General features: G+C 52.6%; 1 protein-coding gene across 8 annotated transcripts in view; it reads left to right on the top strand.

Annotated features, from left to right (window-relative positions):
• MSI2 (musashi RNA binding protein 2) overlaps positions 1-26,540 on the top strand; it is a 389,833-nt gene that overhangs the window by 306,154 nt on the left and 57,139 nt on the right. For all 8 annotated transcript variants that reach the window (XR_006815826.1, XM_045983868.1, XM_045983869.1 and 5 more), the window contains exons 8-9: positions 8,012-8,094; positions 24,415-24,529. Coding sequence is in view for 7 of the 8 variants with exons in the window: in XM_045983868.1 (XP_045839824.1) it covers positions 8,012-8,094; positions 24,415-24,529 (198 nt within the window). In the remaining variant the exon portion in view is untranslated. The remainder of the gene's footprint in view (positions 1-8,011; positions 8,095-24,414; positions 24,530-26,540) is intronic.

Raw genomic sequence — 26,540 nt, 5'->3', positions numbered from 1 at the left:
GTGTCGATTCGCACCGATCTCTGCCGTGCGGGCGCGCCAGCCACTTCTAATTCCCCACAGCCCCAGCCAGGCTCTGCAAGGCAGAAAGAAATATGACCAGGCAAGTTGAGAAAATAAATTAAACTAAGTGTCAACTTTTCTTGTTTCTCTCCTCATTATTAAGAGATGGAATGGGGCTCGTTTATCAAGCAGGGGGAGAAATTAATTGACACGGCTTTAATATCATGATGGCTGGCGTGTCTGGTCACATTCCTTCATTTTTTGGAAAGTCATTTTATTATCGTTTACAGCAACCAGCTGCCAAACTCGTGGTGTAAACGAGGAAGCAGGTGCATGAATGATGCCGCAATGGGAGGGCCGCTGTGCTGCCCTGACGGGGGACGTGGCAGGGAGGAAAGGCCAGGTCAGAAGGGGTCCCCCAGAGAGGCAGCCTGTTGGCTCACGTCACCGAGGTAGAAGGGGATGGGGTGTGGGGAGGGGAGAAGGATGTCTGCAGGCCTCCCGAGTTCATCACAGGCATGTTCGGCGGCTGCGGGGGAGGGTTAGTAGCAAGCATCTGCTTCTGCTGGCCTCCTGGCCCGCAAGTCTTTGTTCTGACCAGCCCCGAAGCTGCATCCTGCATCCATCACGGGTCAGTACACCTGCCCCTGTTCTTTGTTCTTAAGCCATCCAGGGGAGTGAGTGCTGCTTGGTGAAGCCCTCTAGGGCTGGCTGACTCACAAGGGAGGCATGATGGAGCCCAATAATCCAGCCTCGTTTCCTATCCGGCAGGTCTGTGGGTGGGTTCTAGAAACATCCAGAGAAGTCACTCCCCCCCGTGCACATACTAGGTTAGACTGGCTTAGGAGAGAGCCTCGTTGATTTTCTTTATAAAAGTCATCTTTGTTGTGCATTTCTGAAAAACCTCAGTTGTCCCTTTGCTGCCTTTCTGTGGAAGCACACAGATGTCTGGGGCAGTGGGGGGAGCAAGTAGGAAACGGGGGCGGATGGGCACATCTCTACCCCCCTCCCACGTCTTGTGAGCCTCCTCCTGCTGGGTTGTTAGGGCGAGGTGCTGTTGACCATTGGGTAGAGATTCTCACAGGGAAGGGTGACAGGGCAGGCTTGTGAGACCCAGGTTGCAGGACAAATTTAGAATCTAAGAGATGCCAGAAGCAGAGTGCCCACCTTCATACGGAGGAAGTGGGCCATGGTAGGAAGAACACCAGCTCCCACCCAGGCCTCAGTCCTTCATCTGTAAAATGGGAACGTTCCTCCTCCACGGGAGAAGCTGTGAGGACAGAGTGAACAGCGCGGCTCAACAAATGGAGGCAGGCTTTCTCTCTTTAAAATTACCTTTGGAGTGGATTTCACAAACGTCCAGGTAACACGCAGGGAGTGTCCCGAGGTGACGATGGGTAACATGTCACTTCTTCTGGAAAGACAGTGTGTGTGCGTTTTTTTTCTTGGAACAGATCCATCTTCTGAGTCACGTAGATATTTTTTAGGGCAAACCCAGGACACGGGAAGCCACGCCAGCCTGCCATGCGTCTGTGCATACCTCTTGCCCGCCGGACCCATGCGGAGGGGTGGCACTCAGACCTTCTCCATCTGGGCTTCCAGGAAAACCCTTCAAGGCAGACAAAATGGACTCGCCAAACCTGCTTGTTGCTCCTACGGGTGACCCAGCCGCGTTCTGAGTTGGGGGTGGCGAGCAGCCCGAGATGACACTAGCCGACACCCAGCTCGGTGCTGGCTGACTCAGGGAGCACGCGACGCCCCATGCCTCGTGGCCCAGGCTCTTACCCTCTTGAGCCCTGGGGCCACCAAATCCATCCAGAACATTCACAGACCCAAGGAAGTCCCAGGTGTCTTGCTCTGGCTTAGTAGCCACGTGTCACCCTGGATGGGTCATTTGAAACGATATCGAGCAGTTGAGCAAAATGATGATGGCAGAGCCCGCCCCGCCGCTCCCACGGTTAACTTGGGGAGAAGCATTTTGAAATTACAAAGGGCTCCCCACACCCGAACGCAAGAGGTTTGTGTTTATATTGAAAGCAGCCCGCGGAGACTACCGCTTCCTCCAGCGCTGGGCTGTTGGTGAGAGCGAGGGGGCGAGAGTCCTAAACAGGCTTGTGTACACATACCTTCAACTCCTCATGGGATTCCCGGAATAAATTCGACAGTCTGGGAGGGGGGACGGGTTTCTCCGTCATCTTTTTCCCCATTAACCAAGTGCGTTAACTCATGACTTGCATTGATTTTCACTGAAAATGCATCAGGCACCACGCGATTGCCTATTGGCATTCATTGACCTATATAAGAGAAGAAAATTATTTTTGAGGCAAGGACGCAGCCGTCCCCATCTTGCTGTCCATGACCTTAAAAAAAAGAGTTCTTCGAAAGTCACCTGTCCGAGGTTCCTCAGGGCTTGCGTCTGCAATGGTTCGTTTTAATTTTGAGGTATTCTTATTTTCTGATTTCTGTTCTCTTCTTCTGTGTGTGTGTTTTATGGCTTTGTGTTATTCAGATGAATATTCAGTTTTGTTCATTTGAATAAAAGAGGGGAAAAAAGGTTTGACTGTTAAATGCTTTTCTCTTAAATAGAGCTCACTTGTTAGTTTCCCATAATAGCTTCATTCAGGAGAATGCTGTAGTTTTCATTTTTAAACGCTCCCTGTCAACTCCTCTCCTATTTATCTCCGTCCTTAAACCCTTTCTCTTTGGGGTTTCCTCTTTCCACCACCTTCTTTGTGCCAGATTTGCCAACTGCTGGAGGCCCCTCAGAAATGAGGGGTACAGTTCAGGTGGGGGCTTCCTGAGAGGCTGGTCAGGTGCTGTTTGCTGATGACAGGTGGGAGGGTTTCTTTGGTGAACTAGCCTGTCCTCCAAATTTCCTCCCCACCCCAGCGGTCAGTCCCTAGGGTTCCACTTGGTTCTGAATGGCAGCTTGAGTGACTTTAAATACCTCCAGAGTTCTTTGGCTTTCAGGGTGAGCCCTCCTTAGGATCAAGGGAGATGAGAGACCAAGCAGGGGGTGGTCAAGGGTGCACCCCCAAGAGCCCCGATGGAGGGTGAGCCCTCCTAGACTCACCATTCTAGTCTGGGCTGTTGGCGAGAGAGAGGGGGCGTGAGTCCACATTCTAGTGTGGTCACAGAATATCCTAGAGGATGTCCTCCCTGTATAGTGCATAAGAGACTAGAATGTGAAGTCACAGTCCCTCTAGAGGGGTCACAGTCCCTGCCTTGGCAGGGACCAGAGCAGGATGCCTCCCCACCCACATCCCCACACACACATTGGTTCTGCCTGCTTTTAGAGGCTCAGAGCACACAGCTCATTATTTGGTTTGGTCCTTGCTTTTCTTTCTTTTTTTAAAATTTCTTTCTTTCTTTTTTTTTTTTTTTTTTTTTTTTTTTGTTGTTGTTGTTGTTTTTTGGGGTGGTTTTTTTTTTTTGGTGGTTTTTTTTTTTTTGAGTGAGGATAATTCTGTGTTTCTTGTACCTGGCTGCTGTGCCTCTGTTTGGTGGGCATTCACGAGACTCCGTTTCTGATTCTCTGAGGGGTTCTCCTTTGGAAAAATGGGAGGGAAATCTCAAGTCCTTCCTGCCCCTGCTCAGGAAGAATCAGAGGTCCTGAGTTTCAGGTAGAATCCATACATCCGGCAGGCCATTCAAAAGGCTACGGTGCCTTGGAAAATATGCTGAGTGAAATAAACCAGACACAAAAGGGCAAATACCGTAGGATTTGACTCGTCTGAGGTGCCTAGAGGAGGCAAATTCCTAGAGACAGAATGTAGAACTGTGGTTACCAGGGGCTGACGGAGGGAGGAATGGGGAGCTGTGGCTGGCTAGGTACAGAGTCTCAGTTCAGGATGGCTAAAAAAAAAAAAAAAAAAATGTTCTGGAAATGGATAGTGTGATCATTGCACTGTATCATGAATGTGCTTACTGTCACCGAAGTGTACACCAAAAAAAAAAAAGGTTGCAGAGATAAATTTTATGTTATGTACATTTTACCCAATTAAATTCACTTCAAAAAAGAGACTTCGTTGCCGAAAAAGGATTTTTCCCACCCACCACCCTCTCCTTCCCAAATTCCTGACCCCGTTGTCTTTTACCCTCCTGTTTTATTTATTTGGGGGCGGTTCTCCACTGAGTTACTAATTCGTTGTAAATGATAATGCACCTGTGAGGGGAAAATGATTATATGTTAAGGAATAACATGTATTGATAATTAAGTGTTTCATGGTTTCTTCGCTTTCTCAAATGGAATACATAAATATTTTAGACACAATCAAGTTTGTTTTCTCTATTTGGACCAAATAGACAGGCTGTTGAAACGATCTAGGTCTTTAAAATACTGCAAATGAGTCCTGACATCGCTGAATTGTTTTGCGTCCAAGGTACATAGGCTTGAAATCCAAGCTCTCTCCTTTGATCAGGAAAATCATTTTCGTGGTGCTCAAATTTAGAGTCCTGTGGGGTTCGGGAAGGGACCCGAAGGGAGATGTAAGAGTCAAAATTCGAAATGATGAGGCAAGTGCTGCCTCTGCCCTTCCTGGTGCACAGTCTGCATTTGGATTCCTGTCTTCCAGCTCTTGGCACGCCTCCGCCCGGCTCGGAGACATGGCATGGAGTGAGAAACTGGGGCGACAGGGGCTCCTGAATGGTCCTGTGCCTGGAGTTCAGACAGGGATCTGCAGAGTAGACTGGGAAGTTGTGGGCTGCCGCAGGAAAGCAGCTTCCGTGGCCGTCATCTCAACTCGTGACCCCCACGGTGACTTGACTTACCCTGGGCACCGTTCCAGGATCTAGGACCTGTGCTCAGCAGCAAGCTGGCTCTGAACCAGGCTGTCCTCTGGCTTGTGGAGCTGTGCCCTTGACTGGCACTGACTTCCTGTTATTTCCTGATGGCACGGATGGGTTGGGTTCATTTGTCCACACTCTCCTGCCTTCCATTCTGCTGGGCCTGGCTGGGGGAGGGCACGTGTGACCCACCCGTGGGGGAGTGGGCTAGTGGCTGTGGCCCTCTCTGTCCTTCCCCCCTCTCTGTCCTCTAGGTCTCAAATTTCCCCTCTCCTTTCTCTCCTAAGAGTGCCTGTCATTGGCTCTGGCTCACCCTCATTCTTGAGATCCTTAACTTCATTACATTTGCAAAAACCCTTTTTTCCAAACAAGGAAGGTCACATTCCTTGGGTCCAGGGGTTAGGATGGGGACACAGCTTTGGGGCGCCACGCTTCAGCTCATTACACTCATTCCAATTAGCAGGGAGGTTTTCCCTGAGTACCAACATGTCCAGGCTGGTTTAGGGATTCATGTGTTAACTGGGTTTAGATACAGGTTAGAGAGGTAACCTTCGGAGGCAAATAAATCTCAGGGCAACCCGCAGTCTGGAAGGGAGGGAGGGGCGAGGAGATGCTCTCCTTGGGTGGGAACCTCTGACTTGTGCCACTCAGGGAGCCCATTGCTTCAGAAAAAGGACGTCGTCCTACTGATCTCTGTGTCCTCCAGGATGCCTAGCACAGGTGGGAACCTGTAAATGCAGAAGGAAGGGCCAAGTCCGTCTTGAGGGGAGGTGCTGGTACAGGTGGATTAGCAAGATACTCAGACCCCAGAGAGGCAGAAATGGTTCATTCATTCAGCCGTCGGTGACCTGGCACGCTCTGTGTGTTAGAGGCTCTGTGAATCCTGGGGACCCAGCCCTGCCACGGTCCTATGAAGCCCGTGCTAGCGGATCCCTGCACCCTACAGCTTCCCCCATCCTCTGCCGTGCCAACCCACCCTTCACGGAGGACCTTTTGAAGGGCCCTGCGTCTTCATCCTTTTTCGAGGGGCCCCTAGGGTTTGGGCCGTAGGCCGTGGGCAGAAGGGAGGGGATTAACCAAAGTGATGCTGGTCCCCTGTGTGCTGATGGGGTCCCTGCTTGGGCGAGAGACTTACCTGATGGTTTTCACACTCCTTTGAAGGGGGCATGGGGAGCCGGCACACCAAAGTGCAAAGAGAAATAATGGGGAGACCGTCTCTGGGTGTGGCTCTCCCAGAGCTCAGCTCGCAGTCCATAGACCTGAGGGCCAAAGAGCAGGAGATGCCCAGACAGAGGGAATCTGGAGGATGGCGCTGTTCCTCTCTCTCCAGGGACCTGGTATAGGGCCCGGGGTTGTATATCTGGTGGAAAGTTCTTTGTTGGGCCCCCTATTTGGTGTGTGGTAATAAAGCATGTATCCTAATGAAGACCGTGGCTACCATTCGTGTGCTGGTCCCGGCCCTCTGTTTTGCTGGATATTTTTTAAGACTGGCGAGTGGCCGTGTCCATTCCTTTCCCTAGGAATGTTCTAGATCCTGCAGGAGCCACGATGGAGGAGCTCAGGGTATCAGCTGCCTGTTCTCTGCTGTTCCTCAGAGATGGTCGTGGGACAGCCAGAGGGGAGAGACACGGAAGGGACCAGATTATCTCTCTACCCTGGGTTTCTAGGACCTACACTTGACCCAGAAACCTGAAGAGGAAAGACCTGTACTTTTTGTTTGTTTTAAACTCATTGATGGGAAATGCTATCTTAATACAAAGTAGCCATTCTGACTTCCCTGTTCCTGGTTGGGGCCAAGTTCATGTCTTTGGGGGCCGTAGAGTCTTGGTCAATTTGAGCTGCTATTACAAAGGACAATAGACTGGGAGGCTTATCAACAACAGGAATATATTTCTCACCATTCTGGAGGCTGAAAGTCCAAGGTCGGGGTGCCAATATGGTCAGGGTTTCGATGAAGGCCCTCTTCCTGGTGCAGAATAGTCATCTTTTCATTGTGTCCTCAGCCAGCAGAAGAGAGAGAAAGAAAGCACATGCATCCTCTCTCTGGTGACTTTCCTGAGGGCACTAATGAGGTGGCCACTCCCATGATGCCCTTTACTCCCCAAGGCTCCGCCTCCTGAAGCCATCACCCTGGGTCAGGATTTCAAGGTGGGAATTGGGGCTGTTTGGGGGAGGGAGGACACAACCTTGAGTTCGTAGCCAAGAGCCTTGCAAATCCTGATTGGGGATGTAAGCTGGGTGGTCGGTCCCACCACCGTAATCTGCAGGTGCAGAGTGGGGAGAGGGCTTCCCAGTGTTCCACATAAGTTCATACGCCTCTGCTGCCTTCCCATCCAGGCGTCTGCACCTGCTGCATGTGTGTTTCCTCGTGGCGTTTATGCTGTCCCCTGAGCGGGCCGGTGTGGTAAAGCAGTGCTTACTGAGTGGGGCCACAGAGGGGGCAGCGTGCTGGAACCCTGACCCAGGCGGGAGGAGAAGAAAGGGAGGGGCAGGAGGGTAGCGAGAGCAACTCAGGATGCCGAGCAGCGGTCGCCTGCCAAAATTCTTCAGTACAGCTTGTCTAGCAAAGCCGGTCTCCAGCCGAGTAAATACAGTGGATGGCTGACAGGCTGACAGCAGGCATCAAACAGTCTTAAACTGCCCCAGATCCGCCGCGCTTTGGAAGCAGCGGTAGAAAAAGGAAGCCTGTGTAGAACAGAGGCCTGAAACTTTTAATAGTTTCTTCCAGGCCTCAGGATGTCCTGATGAGGTATTAGAGGAAGTAATTCAGGAAGAAAAGGACAAATAACCACCTCCGTCTGGAGGCCGACCCCAGGGCTGGCCATTCCAGCGCGGAAAGGGCATGTGTGGCCCCATGGTGATCCCCGCCGGAACACGGGGTCGTCAGCCCGCTCGCCTCAGTGTGGAGAGCCGCAGGGCTCTGACCCTTGTAAATAACAGACAAGTAAATTTCTTGTTTGCTTCAGGGCAAATGGAAGCCACACAGCGCGGGCCGCATGTGGGTGAAATCATTAACTTTTCCTCGCTGTCGGAAGGGTGCTCGGTACAAATTAGAAAGCATTTCCCCAACCTGGAGGCCTTTCCCAGGGATCCGGCCCCCCACCTCAGACCAGGAGCCTTGTCCCTGCTGCAGGACATCAAAGACAAGTATGTGGCTGGCTGGAACCGAACTCACCACCCCCTCTGTTTTGTTTTTGTTTTTGTTTTGTTTTCCTTTTTCCTGTAGGGTTTGGCTTTGTCACGTTTGAGAATGAAGATGTTGTGGAGAAAGTCTGTGAGATTCATTTCCATGAAATCAATAATAAAATGGTAAGTTTGTAGGGCTCGCGCTGCGATGCCTTCCCTCCCCTCGGTGTGCCCGGCTTTGTCTTGCAGACTTCCAAAGCCCGCATCCTCACACGAGAAGCTGGGCAGGGTGGGCATGGGGACGAGACTCTTAAGTTCAGTCCTGTGAACGGCAAGAGTTGACAGATTCTCGGGGCAGGGCCAAGTGGTAAATATCCCTAGCTTTGCCGGCCATGCAGCTGATGGTTACAGCGTCCCAAAGCTGTGGCAGAAGTGTGCACAGCCAGTCCCGCACAGATACCTCAGTGGGTTCATAAGGCTGTGCAGATGGACGCAGACGCTGATCTCATGTCATTCTCATGTCGCAAAATATTTATGTATCTGTTTATATTTTTACCATTTGAAAGCACAGAAACCGTTCTTGGCCCTTGGGCTGTACGTACAGAAGCCACAGTTGGCCTGTGTGTTATAATTTGCTGACCTGTGGCTTAGGATACGAGGTTGCTGTTTGGTTTGGCTTTTTGAAGGCTCTCTCTTGGGAAGGAAGTTTACCACCCAAGTTCGTTGTGTGTTTGGGCCCTGCTGGGTAGTTTACATCCTCCCCTTCCCATCAACTCGCTGGTTTTACCCTCAGGAGCACCCTCTTCCATCCCTCTGTTTGGCTCTTAAAAGCTACTTTTCCTGGGAAGGCCCCCTAAACAGGTAGACCTCCCAGAGAAGTGGCCACCAGAGGGCGCCATACCACGAACCCAGCGTGCACATTGGCTTGCGGGAGGTCTCTAACTCCTTCAAATTGAGTCTGTGGGCAAGAAACCCCTTCCTTGTTGGCTCCAGAGATGTGGGAGCTCAGCAGGTGTTCCTGGAGTCATCAGCAGGCCTTTTGGGGCCAAAATATTTTGGTTAGCCAGCACAGCCTCCAGCCTCATGAGAAGAGGGAGGGCAAATTTGTGTTTCAATTGTACCTGTAACTTTGGTATTTTCTCCCTTTAGTTAAAGCATTCCTGGCTTCTGAAACGTGCGTTCAGATGTGCATTGTATATCGGTCCGATATGTGTTCACTGACTTTAAATTCAATAATAGAGCTTTTAGTGGGGATAAGATCAAAGCAGTCTGCCTTGCATGTCGTGCTACAGGCCTGATTCAATATTTGACTTGCTAATTTTTTCCCAGGGCACTAAAATAATATTGTTCATATTGTTCCTAGCCATCGTATGCATCTGAAATGAAAATGCTGTTTCTTTGCATACTGTACGTTGGACGTGTCAGCTCAGGCATTAAAATGGTGCCAGGGAGATAAGCATGTAGGAATAACACAGGACCCCTTCCTGGGCATTCTCTGCACTGCCCACCGTCCCCTCTCCCCACCCCGTCGCCCGCCCCCAACTCAGTGCCTTCCAGTTAGTACGCCTCTCTTTTGGTAGATGCTACTTGCTATTTTTACAAACTAGAGAGACAGGGGGCTTAAAAGGAAATGTAAGCACAGTGCCCGGAGGCCTTGTTTCTCCTAGCCAGGCATGCTGCTGATGGGCTCCACGGAGGGCTGCCTGGGCAGCGGAGAGTGAAGGAGGCATCTGAGGGCACTGGCAGACACCATTCCTGTCCTGCCAGGACTTAACGGTTCATCAGGAAGGCCCTACGTAGACCGGCCAGAGACTGTGCTGTGTGCTGCCTCGAATGCATATACGAGGTCCTTCGCTACAGACTGGCTTGGAGACAAGACTCAAGCACAAGTGAGAAAGAGCTTTATTTTCCTCGGTGGTCCAGTGGGGAAACTGAGGCCCAGGGGATCTGCCCCACCCCCTCCCAGGTTCCCCAGGCAGTAAAGGGACCTATGTCATGAGCCTCCTGGCTGCCAGATCAACGACAAAGCTGTTTTGAGGGTGAATCCCCAGATGACATAGGGGATCATCAGAAAGTAGAATTTCAGCCCCAGAAAGACGAGAACCCATGGCTGGCTGGAAGCCAGAGAGAGGTTTGTGTCTGTGGTCCCCAGTCATTTCCCAGTTGTCACCTCCTTTTCCACCCAGCTGGAGGCTGACGGGGGTGCATGCGGCTAACTGTGTTCATAGTGGCAGGGTTTGAATCTGGGGCTGGTCCTTGTTCTTTAAGGGCACAGCAAAAATGGAAGTAGACTAGAGGAAGGGTTGGGTGAGGACTGTGGTGAGGACCACACATGGGCTTTGGAGGAGTCCCTGCACGTGCCCAGCCCTGACCCACCAGTCACTAGCTCTAAAGGGGAAATTCCAGATACTGGAAGAAGCCATTGGAAGGGCACCAGATGTCGCCGAGCTCCAGGATAACGGGGCCCGTGGGGACTGCCTGGTGGGGTCGCTGGGCCTCGGGAGGTACCAGCAGCAAAGGCCGAGCACCTCTGTAACTATGAGCTTGATAACTGCGAGCTCTTGCCATCGGCCGTGTCGTGGTCACAGAAAGGACCCCTCCAGCACGCTGCCCTCCTCTGAAGAAGCCTGAATTGGCTGAGGGTTCTGTGATACTGGTTTCTACTTCTGAGGCCCACAGAAAAGGAAATGGATTTAAACTGCGCTATGGACAGAATTCAAATGAAGGATTGGAAAGACTCTGAGAACGCAGAGACTGCCAAGCAGAAACCGGGACGGTTGTTAGAAGGTCCGTAGGAGTGTTTTGTAAACTGGACTGCTGGCGAAGCTGTGAGGACGGCTCTCCTGGAAGCGCTCGCAATCTCACGGATTCTGCAGGGACAGATTACCGCGCTCCGCCCCCGGAATGTGCCTGGAGCAGCCGTTTTCTCCAATTCACAGATAAGAAAGGTCTGGCCGCTGATGAGTCACAAAGATAGGACTTGAATCCAAATCTTCTCTGTCTTAATCCAGTGCTCCTCCGGCTGGCACTCCGTGGGCCCTGGATAAATAATTGTGGAATGAATAAAGGATTACATGAGGGACCACGTGACGACGGCGAGGGTGCATCATAATTCCCAAAGCCATTTCCCATCTGATTTGGTTGGTGAATCTCTTGGGCATTAAAAAGAAAAAAAAGGGCTCTTCCCTGGTTTCATAGAGAGTCCACAGCAGACATAAGGCCTTCTGCCCGCCGGGCATCAGGGTCACTTCCCTGGGGAAGCTGGGATCACAGCAGCCCAGCCCCCATTCCCGTACAGACCCTCCCTTGAGGTCATGTCCGTGGTGGTGGTGACAGCGGGGAAAGGTGTTGTGTGGACCACAAGAGACCCCCATTGTACTCCCCCCCTAAGAGATCCCACCAATAACTCATATTTTTTAGTGCCAACTGTAGACTCTGCTGAGAGCTCGCTTTACGCTTCTCTTTCTTCTGTCACAGACACACTGATCGTTATCCCCCATTTTACTAATAAGCAAGTGAGGCAGAGAGAATTAAGCAATCTGCCCGGGGCCAGACACTCAGAGGCAGCCCCCAAGTTGAAGCCCAGAGAGCTCTTGTCCAGAGCTCGTGTTGGTCCCCCCTAAGCCAGCACCACCTCCTGGAGGAAAGGGACTCGAATGGCCGAAGGGTCATCTCGCTGGTTGGCAGGCTTCCAGGGCTGCTTACTGCCCCTCCCTGTGGCCCCTGGTTCTCCCACAGTTCTCCTAAGAGAAGGGCAGAGGAGATGGGCTCTCTGGGGCCAGATTCCTGGCTGGTGTGAAGGGCCAGACTTGGGCTTAAGGTGTCCCCATGGGCCATGACAGATTTCAGGCCTCTCCCCGCACTGCCCCAGAGGCATGTGAGCCACACGTATGGGGGGCTGCTGGCCACCCCTTGAGCTCGGGGGCCCAAGCCAGGAGACTTGGACTCGGCACCTTCCCCATTGTTGTGCGGAGTGGAGTGAGACGCAGCTGTGCTCCTCGTCAGGAAACACACACAAATGCCTCTGCAGGGCTACCTGGTAATGCTCTGAGAGGGCTCCTGTCCCAGCTGCTCCATGAGCCTCCCGCTGCGAGCCCCTGATCAAAGCAGCACCCCCCCCCCCCCATGGCAGGGATGAGCCTCCGGCCATCCAATGAGCTTGCAGCCCCCAGGGAGGGAGGCGGGCAGTGATACTGACCGGCTCCCCTGGCTCCCTCCGAGACTAAGCTCCGTCCCCACCGCAGATGGAGCGGGGAGAGCCTCGCTGGTGGAGAACGTGGGGTGTGACCTAAGGGCTGCCTGAACAAGGGCACCTCTTCTGACCCCTGATTCAACAGCAGGATGTGGGCCTTTCCCGGGCACCGTGATGGAGCTTTACGTGCATGCAGTCCTCGTCCCGTTTTATAGAACAGGCTCCCAAGCTCAGAGCCGTGAAGGGACTTCCACAGTCCACCGTTCTAAGTGGCAAAGCTGGGATTTGAACCTGTGGTGTTCTGGCTCCAACCCAGTGTTCTTCCCACTAAACCCTGCAGCCGACTTAGGTACAACCTCATTAATTGAAAATCCTGGGTTGGCTTGACCGATGAAGATAGAGTTATTTGCTTGTACAAAGATTTCTGTAGGATTCCTTTAAATCGTCCTTTTCCTTGTTCCAATCGAGGTGATATGATTTTTGAAATTTGCTGGGCATTTTGCAGGCTCGTTAGGAAAAGACTCTTGGGCCCCAGCCCCAGAGCTAGGGAATCAGAATCTGCATTTTGACAAGTCCCTAGTGATGTGTGTGCACATTTGAAGTCTGAGAAGCCCCAGGAAAGGATCGCTGCTAACGAGATGGTGTGGGAGCTGTGGGTCGGTCATAAATCATTAGGTGTCGCAAGGAAGGGACCTGGAGTGAGAGCTGAGGCCCCAGGAGCCTGGAGCTGCACAAGCCAGCCTGGCATGGGATCCCTAGGCTGGTCTCCTGCTCTTACCACCACGCCGCACTCCATTTGTGTGCACGACAGCAGCCCCCCGACCCTTGCATCCCCCCCGTAGGAAGCCATCCATGCCAGGGACCATCCTCCCCACACACACCCCCGGTGCTGGCATGCTGTCTGCCTCGGACAAGGGTCTCAGATGTTTGAGGCACATCCATTGGGGTGAGGAGCTGGGTCCTCCAAGTGACATGTTCATGCCCTTGTCCCCCAAAGAGGACCTCCTGGTCACTTAGAAGCTCTCAGGGCTTTAGAACACGTGGACCTGAGCCTGAATCCCATATCCGTCACTGGTTGTCCTGCGCCCAGGTGAATATCCCACCCATCTGCGCCTGTTTCCTCCTCTAAGATGGGAAGGATGGTGACCACTGTCCTTGGCAGCTTATGAAGGCCCTGATTCGGTTCCTGGCCCTGGGAGCTCTTGGACTGCTCTGATGCAGGGTCTGTAATCTGGTAGCCTTGAAGGAATCACCCTCCTGAAAACCCCATTGGTTCCCGCAAGTTTCTTCCATTTGGCCTAAACCAAGTGCCCAGAAGCTTCGTAAAGGGCCAGACGGTAAATATTTTAGGCTTTCAGGGCCCTAGGTCTTTGTTACAACGACTCAACTCTGCCTTCATAGAGCAGACCGGAGCCACTGATGACAGGTCTGTGGGTGGGCGTGGTTGTGTCCACATAAAACTCTATTTATAAAACAAAGCAGCAGCGGGATTTGTCTTGGGGGCCACAGCTTCAGCTCCTGGCCTCTACTGCTGTCGCCCAGAGCAGGTGCGGTCTGCTTATCTCAAGGGGCCCAAGGAAAGGCTTGTAGGCAAGAGCTCACCTGCATCCACTATGGAGTTCACTGGTTACTAGCCTGAGGCAGAGAGGGTCAGCAGTGCCCCAAACGGATGCTGGGGTTTGGGGTCGTAGCATGCTGAAAGCAGTGCCTTCATTCTTAAGGGACCCCAAGCACTGAACGGGTAGGGAGCGAAGGACGGGGCAGAACAGGGTGCTGTCCACCCGAGAGGCCTTCCCAGAAGAGCGTGTCAGAAATCCCTCACTCCCAGATGCACCCCAGGACGGCTGGCTACTCATTGCTAGACTTTGTGACCTTGTACAGGTTACCTGTTGCCTGTGCGTGGCTCCCCCTCGGACAGGTAAGGATGGCATGTCTCTCAGAGACTGCTGGGAGCGGGACTAGGTTAGAGTGGTCTATCAAAGCAATGGGCCTTTTTACTGTTACTGTTATAGTCCTCATCACTTTCATTATTCTTTGAATCCTTTTACTGCACAAATATGTAATAATCCTAAGGGAAGGGCGTCCTGGACAAGTCAGCGAAACGCAGGGGTGCAGACCCAGGCAGGTAGGAAGGTGTGAGGTGGGTATTTACCATGCCCTGGCTGGGAGGTGGGCCCAAGGAGAGCGGGTGGACGCGTATCCTGGCCAGTTCAGCCCTTCGGCTGAATCCTGCAGCAGGGAGGTTCCAAAAACCCCACTTCAAAAAGCAAAGCCTGGCAAGCACTCAGGCTTGCTACCTTCAGCCCAGGGCACATCTGGGGGACTTACCCCAGAACAGGGGCTTCTGGGGGTGGTGGGGGCAGGAGGATGAGAGAGCAGGCGAGTCCTGGGTTGGTCTCTAAGGCTGTGGGCTCCATGGGGTCCACAGAGGCCCAAGCTGGGGTTGGCATGGGGCATTGCCCCTGGCAGGGGTGCCCCGAGAGTAGGCACACTCCCCTACCTCGGGCCACTCCTCCACAGCCTGAACCCTGACGGCTAAGAGCTGATTGGGAACCAGCCTGCGAGTGGGGGGCGGGGGCCGGGTGGCGCGGGTGGATTTGACTAGGCTTCTGTGTTCGCCACCCTATTTGCAGCATTCTCCTTTCTCGTAAGCTAATTTTAGCCGTCCATTCTGCTTCTGTTACCATTTATAAAATGAGAATGTCAAATGCAATATTAAACAAGCAGGATGAAGGCAAAAAAGGAAATGCCAGAGAGGCACTTAATAAATGAACCTCATGTTTATGAGCAAGAGGGAGGTCCTGCGCCCCCCACCCCTGCATCAGGCACACACGTGTTTGCGGATGGGCTCTGTTCCTGCGGGTGGAGGGGCGTGTGTGCCGAGAGGGGAGGCGTGGGGAGGCTGGGCTGTTGGATGGTGAGTGGTGCTCTTTAGGCAGAAGTAATTTGGCTGGCGGGGAGGTCGCCTGGCTTCTGGCTCCTTCGCCCTTCATCTGTCCTCTGGGAAGGTCACTGCAGGGGGCCTGGGGAGGGCGTGGTTCCTCTTCCTTGTCTCGGTTCCTGCCCCCCATTTTGTCACGCGTGGGGCTCCCTACGCCCTGCCCACGGGGTGGTTGGTCTGCAGGGGGCATGGAGACCCCTGGAAGAACCCACACCCCTTTTGTCCTTTGAGTTCACCCAGACGCTCTGCCCAAATTCCCCGGGCAGGTACAAGCTAATGCTCGGCTGCACCTTTTTTTTCTTCTTCTTTCTTTCTCTCTCTCTCCATTTCTTTTAAATAGAGAAATTATGTTGGGCTTGGTGCAGGGTCTCTGGCAAAGCCCACCCTGGGCTGGGGTAAGCACCCAGCCCTGGGGCTGCATTTGGGCACCTGCTGAAGGCAGAGGTTTCTTTTCACTTTGAAATGCCCTTGCAGGTTCCCAGAATTCAAAAGAGCAGCTGCTGCTGCCACCATCAGCTTTTTCCCCAAATAGTGCGCCTGCGAAGCTCCTTTTGCACACCTTACTGATGAGAGCAGGAAGACGGGCCCTCCCCGGCCGGGGTGGGAGGGGGTGTGTGGCCGCGGTAGGAAGCGCGCCAAGAGTCTGCCGGGCTGGGGGCGGTGGCAGCCCCCTTCTTCCTCTCTGCTCCCCGGGCTTTGGGTCGGAAGCACAGGTGCAAACCAGCCTTGTCACCTTCAGGGACGCTCCCCTAGGCTCCGCTGGCGAAGGTTAAAGCGTGACCCAACCAACTTTATCCAGCGCAAGCACTCACAGGATTCGCTGGTTGAATTTCTTAGCCGGCTGCAGCCCTGGGGAGGGTCGGCACCGCTGTTGCTCTGTTTTACGGATGAGAACACTGAGGCACAGAGAAGCCACGCGGCAGGTTCCCGCTCAGGGGGGACAAGCGGAGCAGAGAAGTAGGGCGAGGAGCTGGCGGAGAGGACATGCCCCTGCCCTGAGATCCAGGCAGAGTAGGAGGCCTTAGTCATGGGGGTGCGTGCCTCGGAGGGTATTGGGGACCAGCTCCTCTGCACTCCTTGCCCAGATTCTGAGCCCCTCCAAGGGAGAGCCTCATCCTGTTGAATTCATGTCTGTGTCCATGCCCAGCCCCTGCCTGCTAACGTGTTCGTTTACAACCTCCTTCACTTTGTCATTGCTGATTTTAATAGGGGAAATAGCAGATGAAATTAGTTCTGGAACTAGGACTGAGGATGGCCTTGTGGAAGGAGTAGCACGTGAACTGGATAGAGGGTAGTGGGGAAGCGCTGTGAGGGCCACACCTGCATGGCCAGTGGCCCAGAGGTGGGGACAGGGTGTTTGAAGCAGGAGACCTAGGACTGAACCGCAGCTTGTCATTCCCTGGCTGCGTGACCTTGGGCAAATCCGTTTCCTCTCCTGTTGTAACTCCAGGGCAAATTAGGCCAACTCCGAGGAAATGAGTTGATTGATGAGAATACGGAGAGCAGGGGCATTCTCGGAGGACCTCCGTGGGCCACACTGTGCGTCCTGCGTGTGATGTGTGTGCGTCACTATGTACACAACTGTGTGTGAGATCGTGTATGTGTACACGTGACCAGATCCTGTCTTTCAGGATGCCGTGGCCGTGCCCCGTGTAGGAGGAGACTCCATAGTTTGTTCCTTCCTCCCTACAGTAATCCTGCAGAGTGGGGAGATGAGCCCAGATCCCCTGGCCTATGGGACTTTCGGTGCTTCTCACAAATGGGTCTAGGCCGTTTGTAGCAAGCGAGTGTCCTTGGAAGGTGGATGTTTCTGCTGGCCTTTCTGCGGCCTTTGCCCATCTAAGCTGGCGTTTCCATTTGCTTTACCCAGTAGCTTCCAGAGACTCCGCGGGAGGCTGCGTGTCTGTGAAGACCGTTTTGCAGTAGGGCAAGACAGGTTACCCCGTACGAGTGGGTCCTCTGGTGCTTGGCCATGGACTAGTCCCGTCTACAGGGACGGTGCCTGATGGAGATGTCAGGGAAGGGAGAGGCAAAGGGACGGAGCATAGAACTCCCTTCTGCTCACCTCCTAGTGTCCACAGTGCCCAGCTGAGAGGCCTCCCTGAGTCCGCAGAGGCTGGGGGCAGGTATGGCAGGGTGCTGAGGCCCCCTCTGCTGCTGGAGTCATGGGTGGGGTCGTCCCAGCACTGCCAGGACTTCTGGGTGTGACAGCTGCCCCTCCCACGACAGCGTCTCTGGCCTGGCCCTCCCCCAGCTGCACACACCTGCTGGTCACGACTCCATCCGGCCTCGGGCCGTGGACAAACCCAGCAACTGGACGCAGTGGGAACCCTGGACTGGACGTCAGAACCCAGACGAGGCACCCTGACTCTCTGCAGGTTACCCAGAGGGAGATGCCCGGCGGGTCTGTCTCCAGCGTGAGCTCCACTCTGAGGAGGACCGTGGTCCTGCCTTCCCTCCCCCCGTCTCCTCACTGGGCTCTTTCTGTGCTTGTCACCTGCACCTTGCTGTTCCGTCGTCATCCTCCAACAGCTCATTCAGCGGCTGGCTGGAGCAGGGCCAGCTTCCTGGATGGGACGCCTGTGTTCAGAAGAGCCCTCGCTGGGCTCGTGCTCTGCTGCCGCCATCTTGGAACTCCTAGTAATGGCTGAATAAAGGGCCTCTTGTCTTCATTTCGTAGTGGCCTGCACGCTCTCTAGCATGTTCCGCTGCTGTCATGCTCTTGAGGCTAACACCCGGTATGGTGCACAGGGCAGGACAGTGGAGACTCTGTTCTGCCCCCAAGTCGCCTGCCTTGTGTTTGTCTTCCTTGCTCTGTGGGTTCCTTGAGAGCAGGTCCCCTCTGAATCTGAGCAGGCCCCACAAAAGGTCCTGTCCCGCTGGTGTCTCCAGAAAGGCTTACGACAAGGGGGCAAGAGAGAACAGCAGGCAGGAGGGAGACCAGCATAGCCATGGGGTAGCAGCTGGGTGTGGTTTCTTGGGCTGCTGCTAAGTCCTCCTGTTTGACCAGATAGAGCTGGGTAGCTGCAGGGCTCCAGGCAGGACCCCAGGTCTTTACACGGTAGTGGCGGCTCCCTGGGAAGGGCTTGGGGCCTATCAGTCAGAGGAGATGGACAGCTTGGGGTTCAGAGGAGCAGTGTTGACCTGGAATCCGCTGGAACTTGACTGGGGGGTTGGGGGAGCTGCAGCTTGAGTCAGAGGAGAAGCTGATCTTGGGGCAAGACCAGGTCAGGCCTCTATCTTTCAAAAGGACGGTGCCCACATGAATGCGCCCAGTCACCCCCACACACGCCCCCGCCAAGCACCCACCTGCCCAAAAGACCTGCCCTTTGTTCCCCTCCCATCCTCCGGCCTGTCAGTCTGTCTGGTCTCTCTGAAAAGCAGTGAATTTCACTCTTTGAGAAGGGTCCGTCTCCCCCTGGAGGAGTAAATCGCGTGTAACGTGACCAGTTTGAGGTGAGAAGTGAAGCTGCAAACCCTGGCCTCCAGGCCACACAGAGTTGCCTTGTCCTGGGTGGTAAATCAAGGCCACGGGCACTGGGCTTGGGTTTCCCCAGACTGAGGCCGGGCTGGTTTCCCTCCTGGCCCCAGGGCCCTGTGCTGACTGAGGCTGTTATGTAGAAACCAGGGAAAAACAAAAAACCTTTTTCACTTCCCAGACTTTGGCCCCGTCCTCAAACTTCCAGTCTCTTCCAGAAGGTGCCTCGCAGGGAGCTTGCCTCGGCAAGGCCTGCAGGCCGGTTAGGTGAGGGCGGCCACTCAGAGCAGCTGCAGGGAAGCTGTCCCCACAGAAGGCCCTGAGCCTTCTCCAAAGGCCAATGCTGAGCGCTCCCCTGCCCCCACCCAAGGAGAGGATGAGGTGTGGGACTGGCTCCCCTGGCTTGGGTCATGGGGGTATCAGGCAGACCCGGCTTCAAACGCAGCCTTAGCACACATGGCCTGGGCCTCCAGCAGCCAGTGTGGTGTCTGACATCCCTGGGCCTCAGCTTCCTATCCTGGAAGATGGATTTCTGTCTCTCAAGGGCATCATGGGGTCCACTGACACAGGCTGTGGAAGGTGTGTTAGATGAAAGCATCCCGTCTGCGTGTAAGAAAAATGTGTTTAGGAAATGTGTATGCACGTTGCTACCAGAAGGTTCAGGAAAACGTGTCTACAGATACAGATGTAGACATACAGAACTGTGCTTTGTCCTATCCTTGCAACTCTCGTGCAAACATAAAATCGTTTCTACGTGAAGAGTTAGGAACGGAGTTGAGTTGCTTTCGACCCTGATGGGCAGACATATGATGATGCATGGAGTGTCGGACACCACACGTGCCAGCCCACGGCAGGCCTCCGAGTCATCGTCTGGAGGAACACGCTGCCACCTGGACTGTCCTGTTGGGAAAGAGGGTTCAGCTAGACCATTCTTCCTATGCTGTGTCTGTGCGGACAGCCAGGGAGCCGTCCCCTCTTCTCCAGGGTCAGGCTGCTAAGCAAAGCAGCATGTTTGGAGATTAAAAAATTAAAGTAAATCCCACCTACCTTTGGTGGTACATCCTTGGAATTCGGCCCCTGGTGTGGGGTTGCTTTGTGGCTTTGCCAGCCGTGAAACTTGGAACAGAGACCTCGTCTTCCTAACGTGAGTGGTTGGTCAGTGCCTGGTCAGTCGATCTGAGGCCTCTTGCAAGCACAAATCCAAATGGAAGTTCCTACAAAATCTCTTGGCCCACCAACCACACTTTCAGTTGTCACTAGAAGCCGTAGCCGTTGTGAGGAGCAGCTGGTGGGTGGGGTGGGGCGTTGGGTTCTGAGCTGTTGAGAAGATTCAAGGACCAAGACTTGAAGCTGTCCCTTCTTCAGAATCTGTTGCCACCCAGGGCTGCCCTAGAGAAAGCCCTTCGGGTGTGGGTGGTGGGGAGCCTTTACCGTAAACGGGGTTCTGTGGGGGCAGAGCTGAAACAGCTGGAACAGGAGGACTGGCCACCCAGGCCCACTGCTTCTGTCGACCACAGGAAGCCAGGCAGATCTCTCCAGGGCTGCCCCCAAAGGGAGCTCCCGTGCCCGCCTGGTGCCCCATGATGGAAGCAGGCCTCGGTGCCTGCTAGTCCGAGAACCCGGCCAGCCAGATGCCGCGGGGAGGAGGAGGGCCTCCCACTGTCCTGTTGGCTCGCCGCTCTTCGTGGATCTCGTATGGTCGCTGCTCTCCGAAGCCAGTCCCAGCGATCTTCGCCTCCAGCACCAAATCTAGGCTCACCCAGTGTAACCAGCAGAACGTGGTGGAAACGGCAGCCTGACTCTCAAGCTTGGGGGATAAGCCTTGCAGCCTCTGCCTCTGTCTTGTGGATTCTCAGGCTGGGACAGTCCCTGTCGGGACTCAGCCACACAGCATGGTGTGAGAGGAAGGATTGCCCTGGAGAAGCCAAGAGCAGGCGCCTCCCAGTGGATGGTCCCAGCTGACCAGCCTTGGCTGCCCACTCTGTGCAAGAAGAAGCACTTGAACCTCCAGCTGAGTCCAGCCTTTGTCTGGCTCCAGCTCCAGCCCCGGGCACCATCGGACCACAACTATAGGAGCAACTGCAAGCAGGAGCCCCGCTGGGCCCAGGCAGCTCCCAGAAGCAGGAGAAGGAATGAGCCATTGTTGCTCGAAGCTACGATCTTTGGAAGCAGCCTGGTACACAGAGGGAGATACATGGGACGTCATGTGTGGCCACATGCATTGAATGTGTGACTGGAGCTGGGCAGACTTGGGCTGGTTCTCCTCCTTTGGGTTCTGACTATAACTGGGGATGTTCATGCTCCGTTCTCTAGCTTGCCTGGGGGCCTGGTGGGACGATAGTGGGGATGCGGGGTGGGGGGGGTGGTGACCCAAATGGGATCTGACTCAAGAGGCTCCAGAGGCTGGCAGGCCCAGAAATGACAGGGGGCAGACATGAGTACTTGCCTTCATGGTAGGGGAACAAGACGGTCAGAACCTGTTCTTTTCAACAGAATGAAAGCTCTCTAGGTGGAGGCTGGCCTTCTTACTGTCTGCATCCCCCATGGCCTAGCACTTGCCAGGCACATGGAGCCCCTCAGCGTTGCTGGGTCAGGAAGCCTGGGTCTGCGTGACCCTAGTGAGCACGGGCATCAGTCCATGCACTGTACGGGTTGTCGCAAGGAACCCAGGACGTAGACTTGATCCCTGCCTTGAGAGCTCACAGTCTGATGGAGGAGGGGGGGCTTCTCCCAGTCCCGGTGGGGGTGGGGAGGGGGGAAGTGGTTTTCATGCTCAGTAGGCCCCTGACCCCCTGCAAGGACTCAGGATACGAGCAGAGAATAGCTCTTCCTTTTCCCCTTTTGTCTGTTTTCAGAGGAGCTGGGGACTGGCTGGGCAGGCCTCTTGGTCCTGAGAGATCTTTCGGGAAGCCTTCAGTGCAGACCAGGCCAAGGCTCCTTGGTGCCGTGGCTACCTTTCCCTGTCACTCAAGTGCTCAGAACATGGGGATCCCCCCACCCCGAGAGTGCGCGTGCCACAGCCCCTGACCTCGGGGAGCACTCACAGTTGACACGGCGGGCAGCTGACACGACCCGCACAGTGGGTGCTGCCCAAAACAGCACCAGCGAAGACCAGGCAGCATTAAACGGAGCTGCCAGCCCTGTTCAGTGAGAGGAAGAGTAGGGGGGTTTGTTGAAAATGCTCCCATTACAGTCAGTTAACCTTTATGTTCCCTAAATGAAAACTGCATAAACCTGAAATTTGTGTTGATCAGGTTGCCTAGGAACAGGCGGCAGGTTTTCCTAAGACAATACAATAGATTGTCACCGATAGGGCCATTAGGAAGTGAGCTGGTTAGCAGTAGTATTCCAGCCCCCGGTGCTGGCGTCAGGTACTGATCTGTCTGCTGCTGCAGAGCGTGCCCATCTCCCCCGGCCCCACCAGGCTCTTGCAAATGAGCTTCCTCTGCCTGCTTCTGAGTCCCAGGGATGGTGTCGAGGAGCAAACTGCCCCCCCGCCCCGGCTTATGAGAGAGATCTGAAAGATCTGATTATGATGAATTTATTTCTTTCTCATCACCTTTCCTTACTACTGTTTGCAACAGTAATACTCAGAGCAGAAAACCTGAAAAGTAAGTAGCAGTAACAAAATGCACCATGGGAGGGAAAGGACAAAGTTACTCTAAAGCGACTTTGGTATGTCTTTTTAATATGTTTCCCCTGTTTGATATGCATATACATTTACTTATTTTCCACAGAGTCACCGTAATTTACTTTTCTCCCCCTTACCTTTAGGGTGACCAACCACCCTGGTTTGCCCCGGACCAAGGGTTTCCCAGCATCATTGCATCTTATTATCAGCTCGCTTTTCTGAAGCTTCGCAGCTTCCAGGAAGCTTGGGTGAACCAAACCTGGCTAACTAACTCCCTATTCTTGGACACTTAGGATATTTCCTTTAAAAAAAATAATAATAGTAATCCATGCTTGTTACCACAAGAACCTTATCTGTATGTCCATGCAGGGTAAACTGCAAGTAGCATTATTAGGTCAAACGATGTATGTTTGAATGGCTTTGGAAAGTTTGTCAGGTCACCCTCCGAAAAAATGTGTGCGAAGTCCCACCCTTCCCCCTTCCCCATACTCTCAGAGATTCTGACATCAGGAATCCTGTCATCATGGCCAGTCTGATAGGTGACAGTATGTCTCGTTTGGGGACGTCATAGGTGACGTGTGATATGAAAGGTGTATGTCATTATTAGTCGTTTGTGAATTGCTTGTTCATGTCTCTCACCCATTTTCATTTCAGGGTGCTCGTCTCTTCCTTTTTAACCTATAAAAACTTCATGCGAAGCTTATCAGACATAAATGTTGAGCCATATTGCCCATATATTTAAAATATGTGTGGTTATTTAAAGAGCAAGAGCGAGTAATACTTGTTATCTGGTGTCTCCGAAGGAAAAGAAGTTAATATTTTAGGTAATTAAAGCTTCCCTCAAGCCTTAAGCACTAAGCCCCAGCATGGGGCTTGAACTCACAGCCCTGAGATCAAGACCTGAGCCGAGATCAAAAGTCGGCTGCTTAACTGAGCCACCCAGGTGCCCCTAACATATTTTTTTTTTAATTGAAGTATTTGGGATGAGAAGATCTGAGAGATATGTACATCTCCAAAATGGATAGGCCCATGTAGTTCCCTTTAAAACAACGTATGAGGCAACAATTGAACTTCTTCCTATCTCAGACACCCTGGCAACAGTAGTAATCTTCTGTGTGGTAGTGAGACCCTCGGCAGCTGTTGGGCTACATGGAGTTTTGGCTCCTCTACCGTATGGCCCCTTTTAAATACGGGGACCTCATCCTTGCCCTTCCTCCTTCACTATCTGACTGTCATGCTGACGCTTTTTGCCACTGTAAGCACCCCTGCCCTGCCCCGCTGGGTCCCATCTCCATCAGCGACAGGGTGGGTTACCAGCTAACAGTGTGTGTTAGGTTTATCTCTAAACTAAAAGCAAGTAAGCACCGAGCAGGGGGGCGAGACACACTCCTGAGAATGACGCAGGCCCTTCTGAGAGCAACAGTTTCATTTCCTTCCTGGAGTTTGTATTATATACCATTAAGGCTGGGAAGTAAGTGACTTCTGGGTTGTGTGAGCGGAATGGGATTAAGAAATTCAGGAGGCAGGAGGGAGTCAGGAAAGATTAGCAACCACTTGAAGATGTGGCTGCAGAATGAGAAGCCGCTAATCCAGATGGACAGAAGTGGTGTCAAACGTTCCTGCTTCTCCCCGGAGCGTGCCAGGGCGGCTTTTAGGGAGCTGGGGGCGTCGGCGACCTAGCAATTTGAGAAAACTCTGACTTCCAGGCCTGCCCCTGCTGGGTTGTGGCTTATGGCACAGGACACAAGCCTTCAGATGTTCAGTTTTGTCATCTGTGAAATGGAGCTAAAACGAACTGGCCTGTTTAATAAGAAATTGAATCAGGTAGCCTGATAGGAAGAGTCGGGGCCCACAGGCATTTGTAACCCTTAAGGGGCCAAACGAGCAGGAGAGGGTATTACTGCTGCTGTTGGTTTTCTTTACAGACACATGCAGCAGCCCTGTGTGTCCCTTCACCTCCCGGGTCTTCTGTGCACGCTCCAGACTGAGCTCCAGACCCAAGCACGCGTGTCTCCAGCCCACGTCCTTGTCACCCCTCCAAACCCAATTTCATCCTTGTCGGTTTTTCCAAAGCAGGATTTGCAACAAGTGGTGTGTTTTCTTAAATATTTGTTTTGCAGGCCATTTGCTTGGCTTGGCTGTTTTTACAGTGAATAAGGAGTGAGGCTAAAAATACCTTCGCAGGTAACCAGATCCATTCTGCCTTTGACATTTACGTGGCATTCATTTGCATCTCATTTGTTCGCCTTTCTGTTGAACAGGTAGAATGTAAGAAAGCTCAGCCTAAGGAAGTCATGTTCCCACCGGGGACAAGAGGCCGGGCCCGGGGACTGCCTTACACCATGGACGCGTTCATGCTTGGCATGGGAATGCTAGGTGAGTCTGGGCGGGGGACCCTGAGGACACCTCAGAGCCACCATGCCTGAGCACCCAACTGGGTCACCCTACCAGTTGGGCAAACTGCCTTTCTGGGTCTCAGATGATAAACCACTTTGCAAGGTCGTTGTGACCATTATAGAGATAGGTCGATTGATCGATAATCATCTTGTCCCATGGGGGGGGGGGTACATGATATTATTTTCTCTCCTTTCCACTCCCTTCTTCAAAAGGAGAAAAAGGCGGCCCCCTGCCTCATGTCTCTCTACTGACAAGGTGTTCCCAAAGACCCAAGGACTCCTGGCTGGCTTCCCCATGTGGGCCGAAGCTGCATTTTCTAAAACTTGGAAGAGGAGAAGGGATGAGGGTGGGCTATAATCCTGTCTGTTTAAATGATTAACATTTTTCTCTTGGGATATCAGAATTTGCATTTAAATGGATGTTTTAAATGGCCTGTTTTACTCTTTATTTGCTAAAAAAAAAAAATGATGAAAGACAAAGTGTGTTTGTTCTGACAAAAAATGATCTCTCCTGGCTTTTTAGAGAAATTAAGTTGCATATTATGCCCCTTCCTTAAAGGTATCTCTGTCCGTCCTGTGTAGATAATTGAAAATCTTGCCACTGAAATGGCATGAAAAATGAAGAAAGCAGAGAAGAGGCGTAATGGTGTGGGTCGCAACAATAATTAGAAATTTCAAGGCAAGAGAGCGGCATTTTAGTGCGAGTTATTGTGTGTCGGGAAAATACTAATTAAACGGCATAAATGGTAGTTAATGGTAAAATTCCATTCAGGCCCATGATCTGTCTGGTTTTAATGGATTTTCATTCTGTTTGGCTACGAGTCCCCCTTCTATATTGTTTGATCAGCTCTTTATGTAAAGATTCGCAGCTCTTTAAGTCATTCCCGGCTCCATTTGAAATGTATGAAACTTTTCTTGGTGTTACACATTGATAGAAAGCATTGTATCTGTTTTGTCTCAGCAAATAACAAGGGCCCGTAAAGTTAGTTCGAGGAACTTTGAGAGACGGAAAGAGACACCAGAAGAATCCTAAAAGTGGCAGAAATCTTACTTCCTCTTGAATTCATGTTTTCAGCTTAATTGAGTTTTGTGGGAAATTACTATTTACTTCTTCCAGGATTGGCCAAATGAGTCTAACGCTGATCTGTAAGCGGAAACACATGAGAATAGATAAGAAAATGTTTTCAAAAGAAAAATGAAAAAAGACTAGTTGGACCAAATAGAAGACGGCACAAAGCTACAGTAGTGAAACAGTGTGGTATATAGGATTGCCCCGTTGAGAGGAAAAGGGAGAGCTCTGAAACTAAATGTAAGAGTGTAATCATTATAAAGAAGTTACTTCTAAAAATCAATGGGAGGGGGCGCCTGAGGGGCACAGTTACTTAAGTGTCCGACTCTTTTAATTTCGGCTCAGGTCATGAAATCGAGCCCCACGTCAGGCCCTGTACAGAGCAGAGAGCCTGCTATAAAGATTCTCTCTCTCCCTATTCCTCTGCCCGCTCCCCCCACCCCTGCTCACGCTCTCTCTAATAAAACTAAATAAATAGATACAAATCAGTGGGCATTAGCTCCTGATTGACTGTGAGACACTTGTCTACCTCTTGCTTAAAAAGTAATTTTTGTGTGGCCTTACCTTACATTGTATGCCAAAAGAAGGTCCAAATACAGTACTAATTTTAAATTTTAAAATCAAGTCTTAAAGAGTTGCCTCCTGCTGGTTTTTGGAGTCTTGAATTTTCAACAGTAAGTATAAAGGCCCTGGGGCATAAGACAGGAAACATTTTAGGATCAGATCTTCAGGAAGTGCCCCTGCCTTCCTGAGTCTAACTTGTTGCCCTTGGCTGCTGGGAAGAATGACCTGTTTCCTTCAGGGGAAGCAGAAGCGTGCAGCAAAGCCTTTCATGCCAGTGAGAGAGCAAAGGTGCAGTGGTTCTGTTTGCCCCAGGCTGCAAGCAGGGGCTGGGGGCCCACATCTCTCCAGACGCCCCAGC

The sequence above is a fragment of the Meles meles genome, chromosome 18 (genome assembly GCF_922984935.1).
Source record: "Meles meles chromosome 18, mMelMel3.1 paternal haplotype, whole genome shotgun sequence".
Classification (NCBI taxonomy): domain Eukaryota; kingdom Metazoa; phylum Chordata; class Mammalia; order Carnivora; family Mustelidae; genus Meles; species Meles meles.
This window is presented reverse-complemented; position numbering and strand designations above follow the sequence as displayed.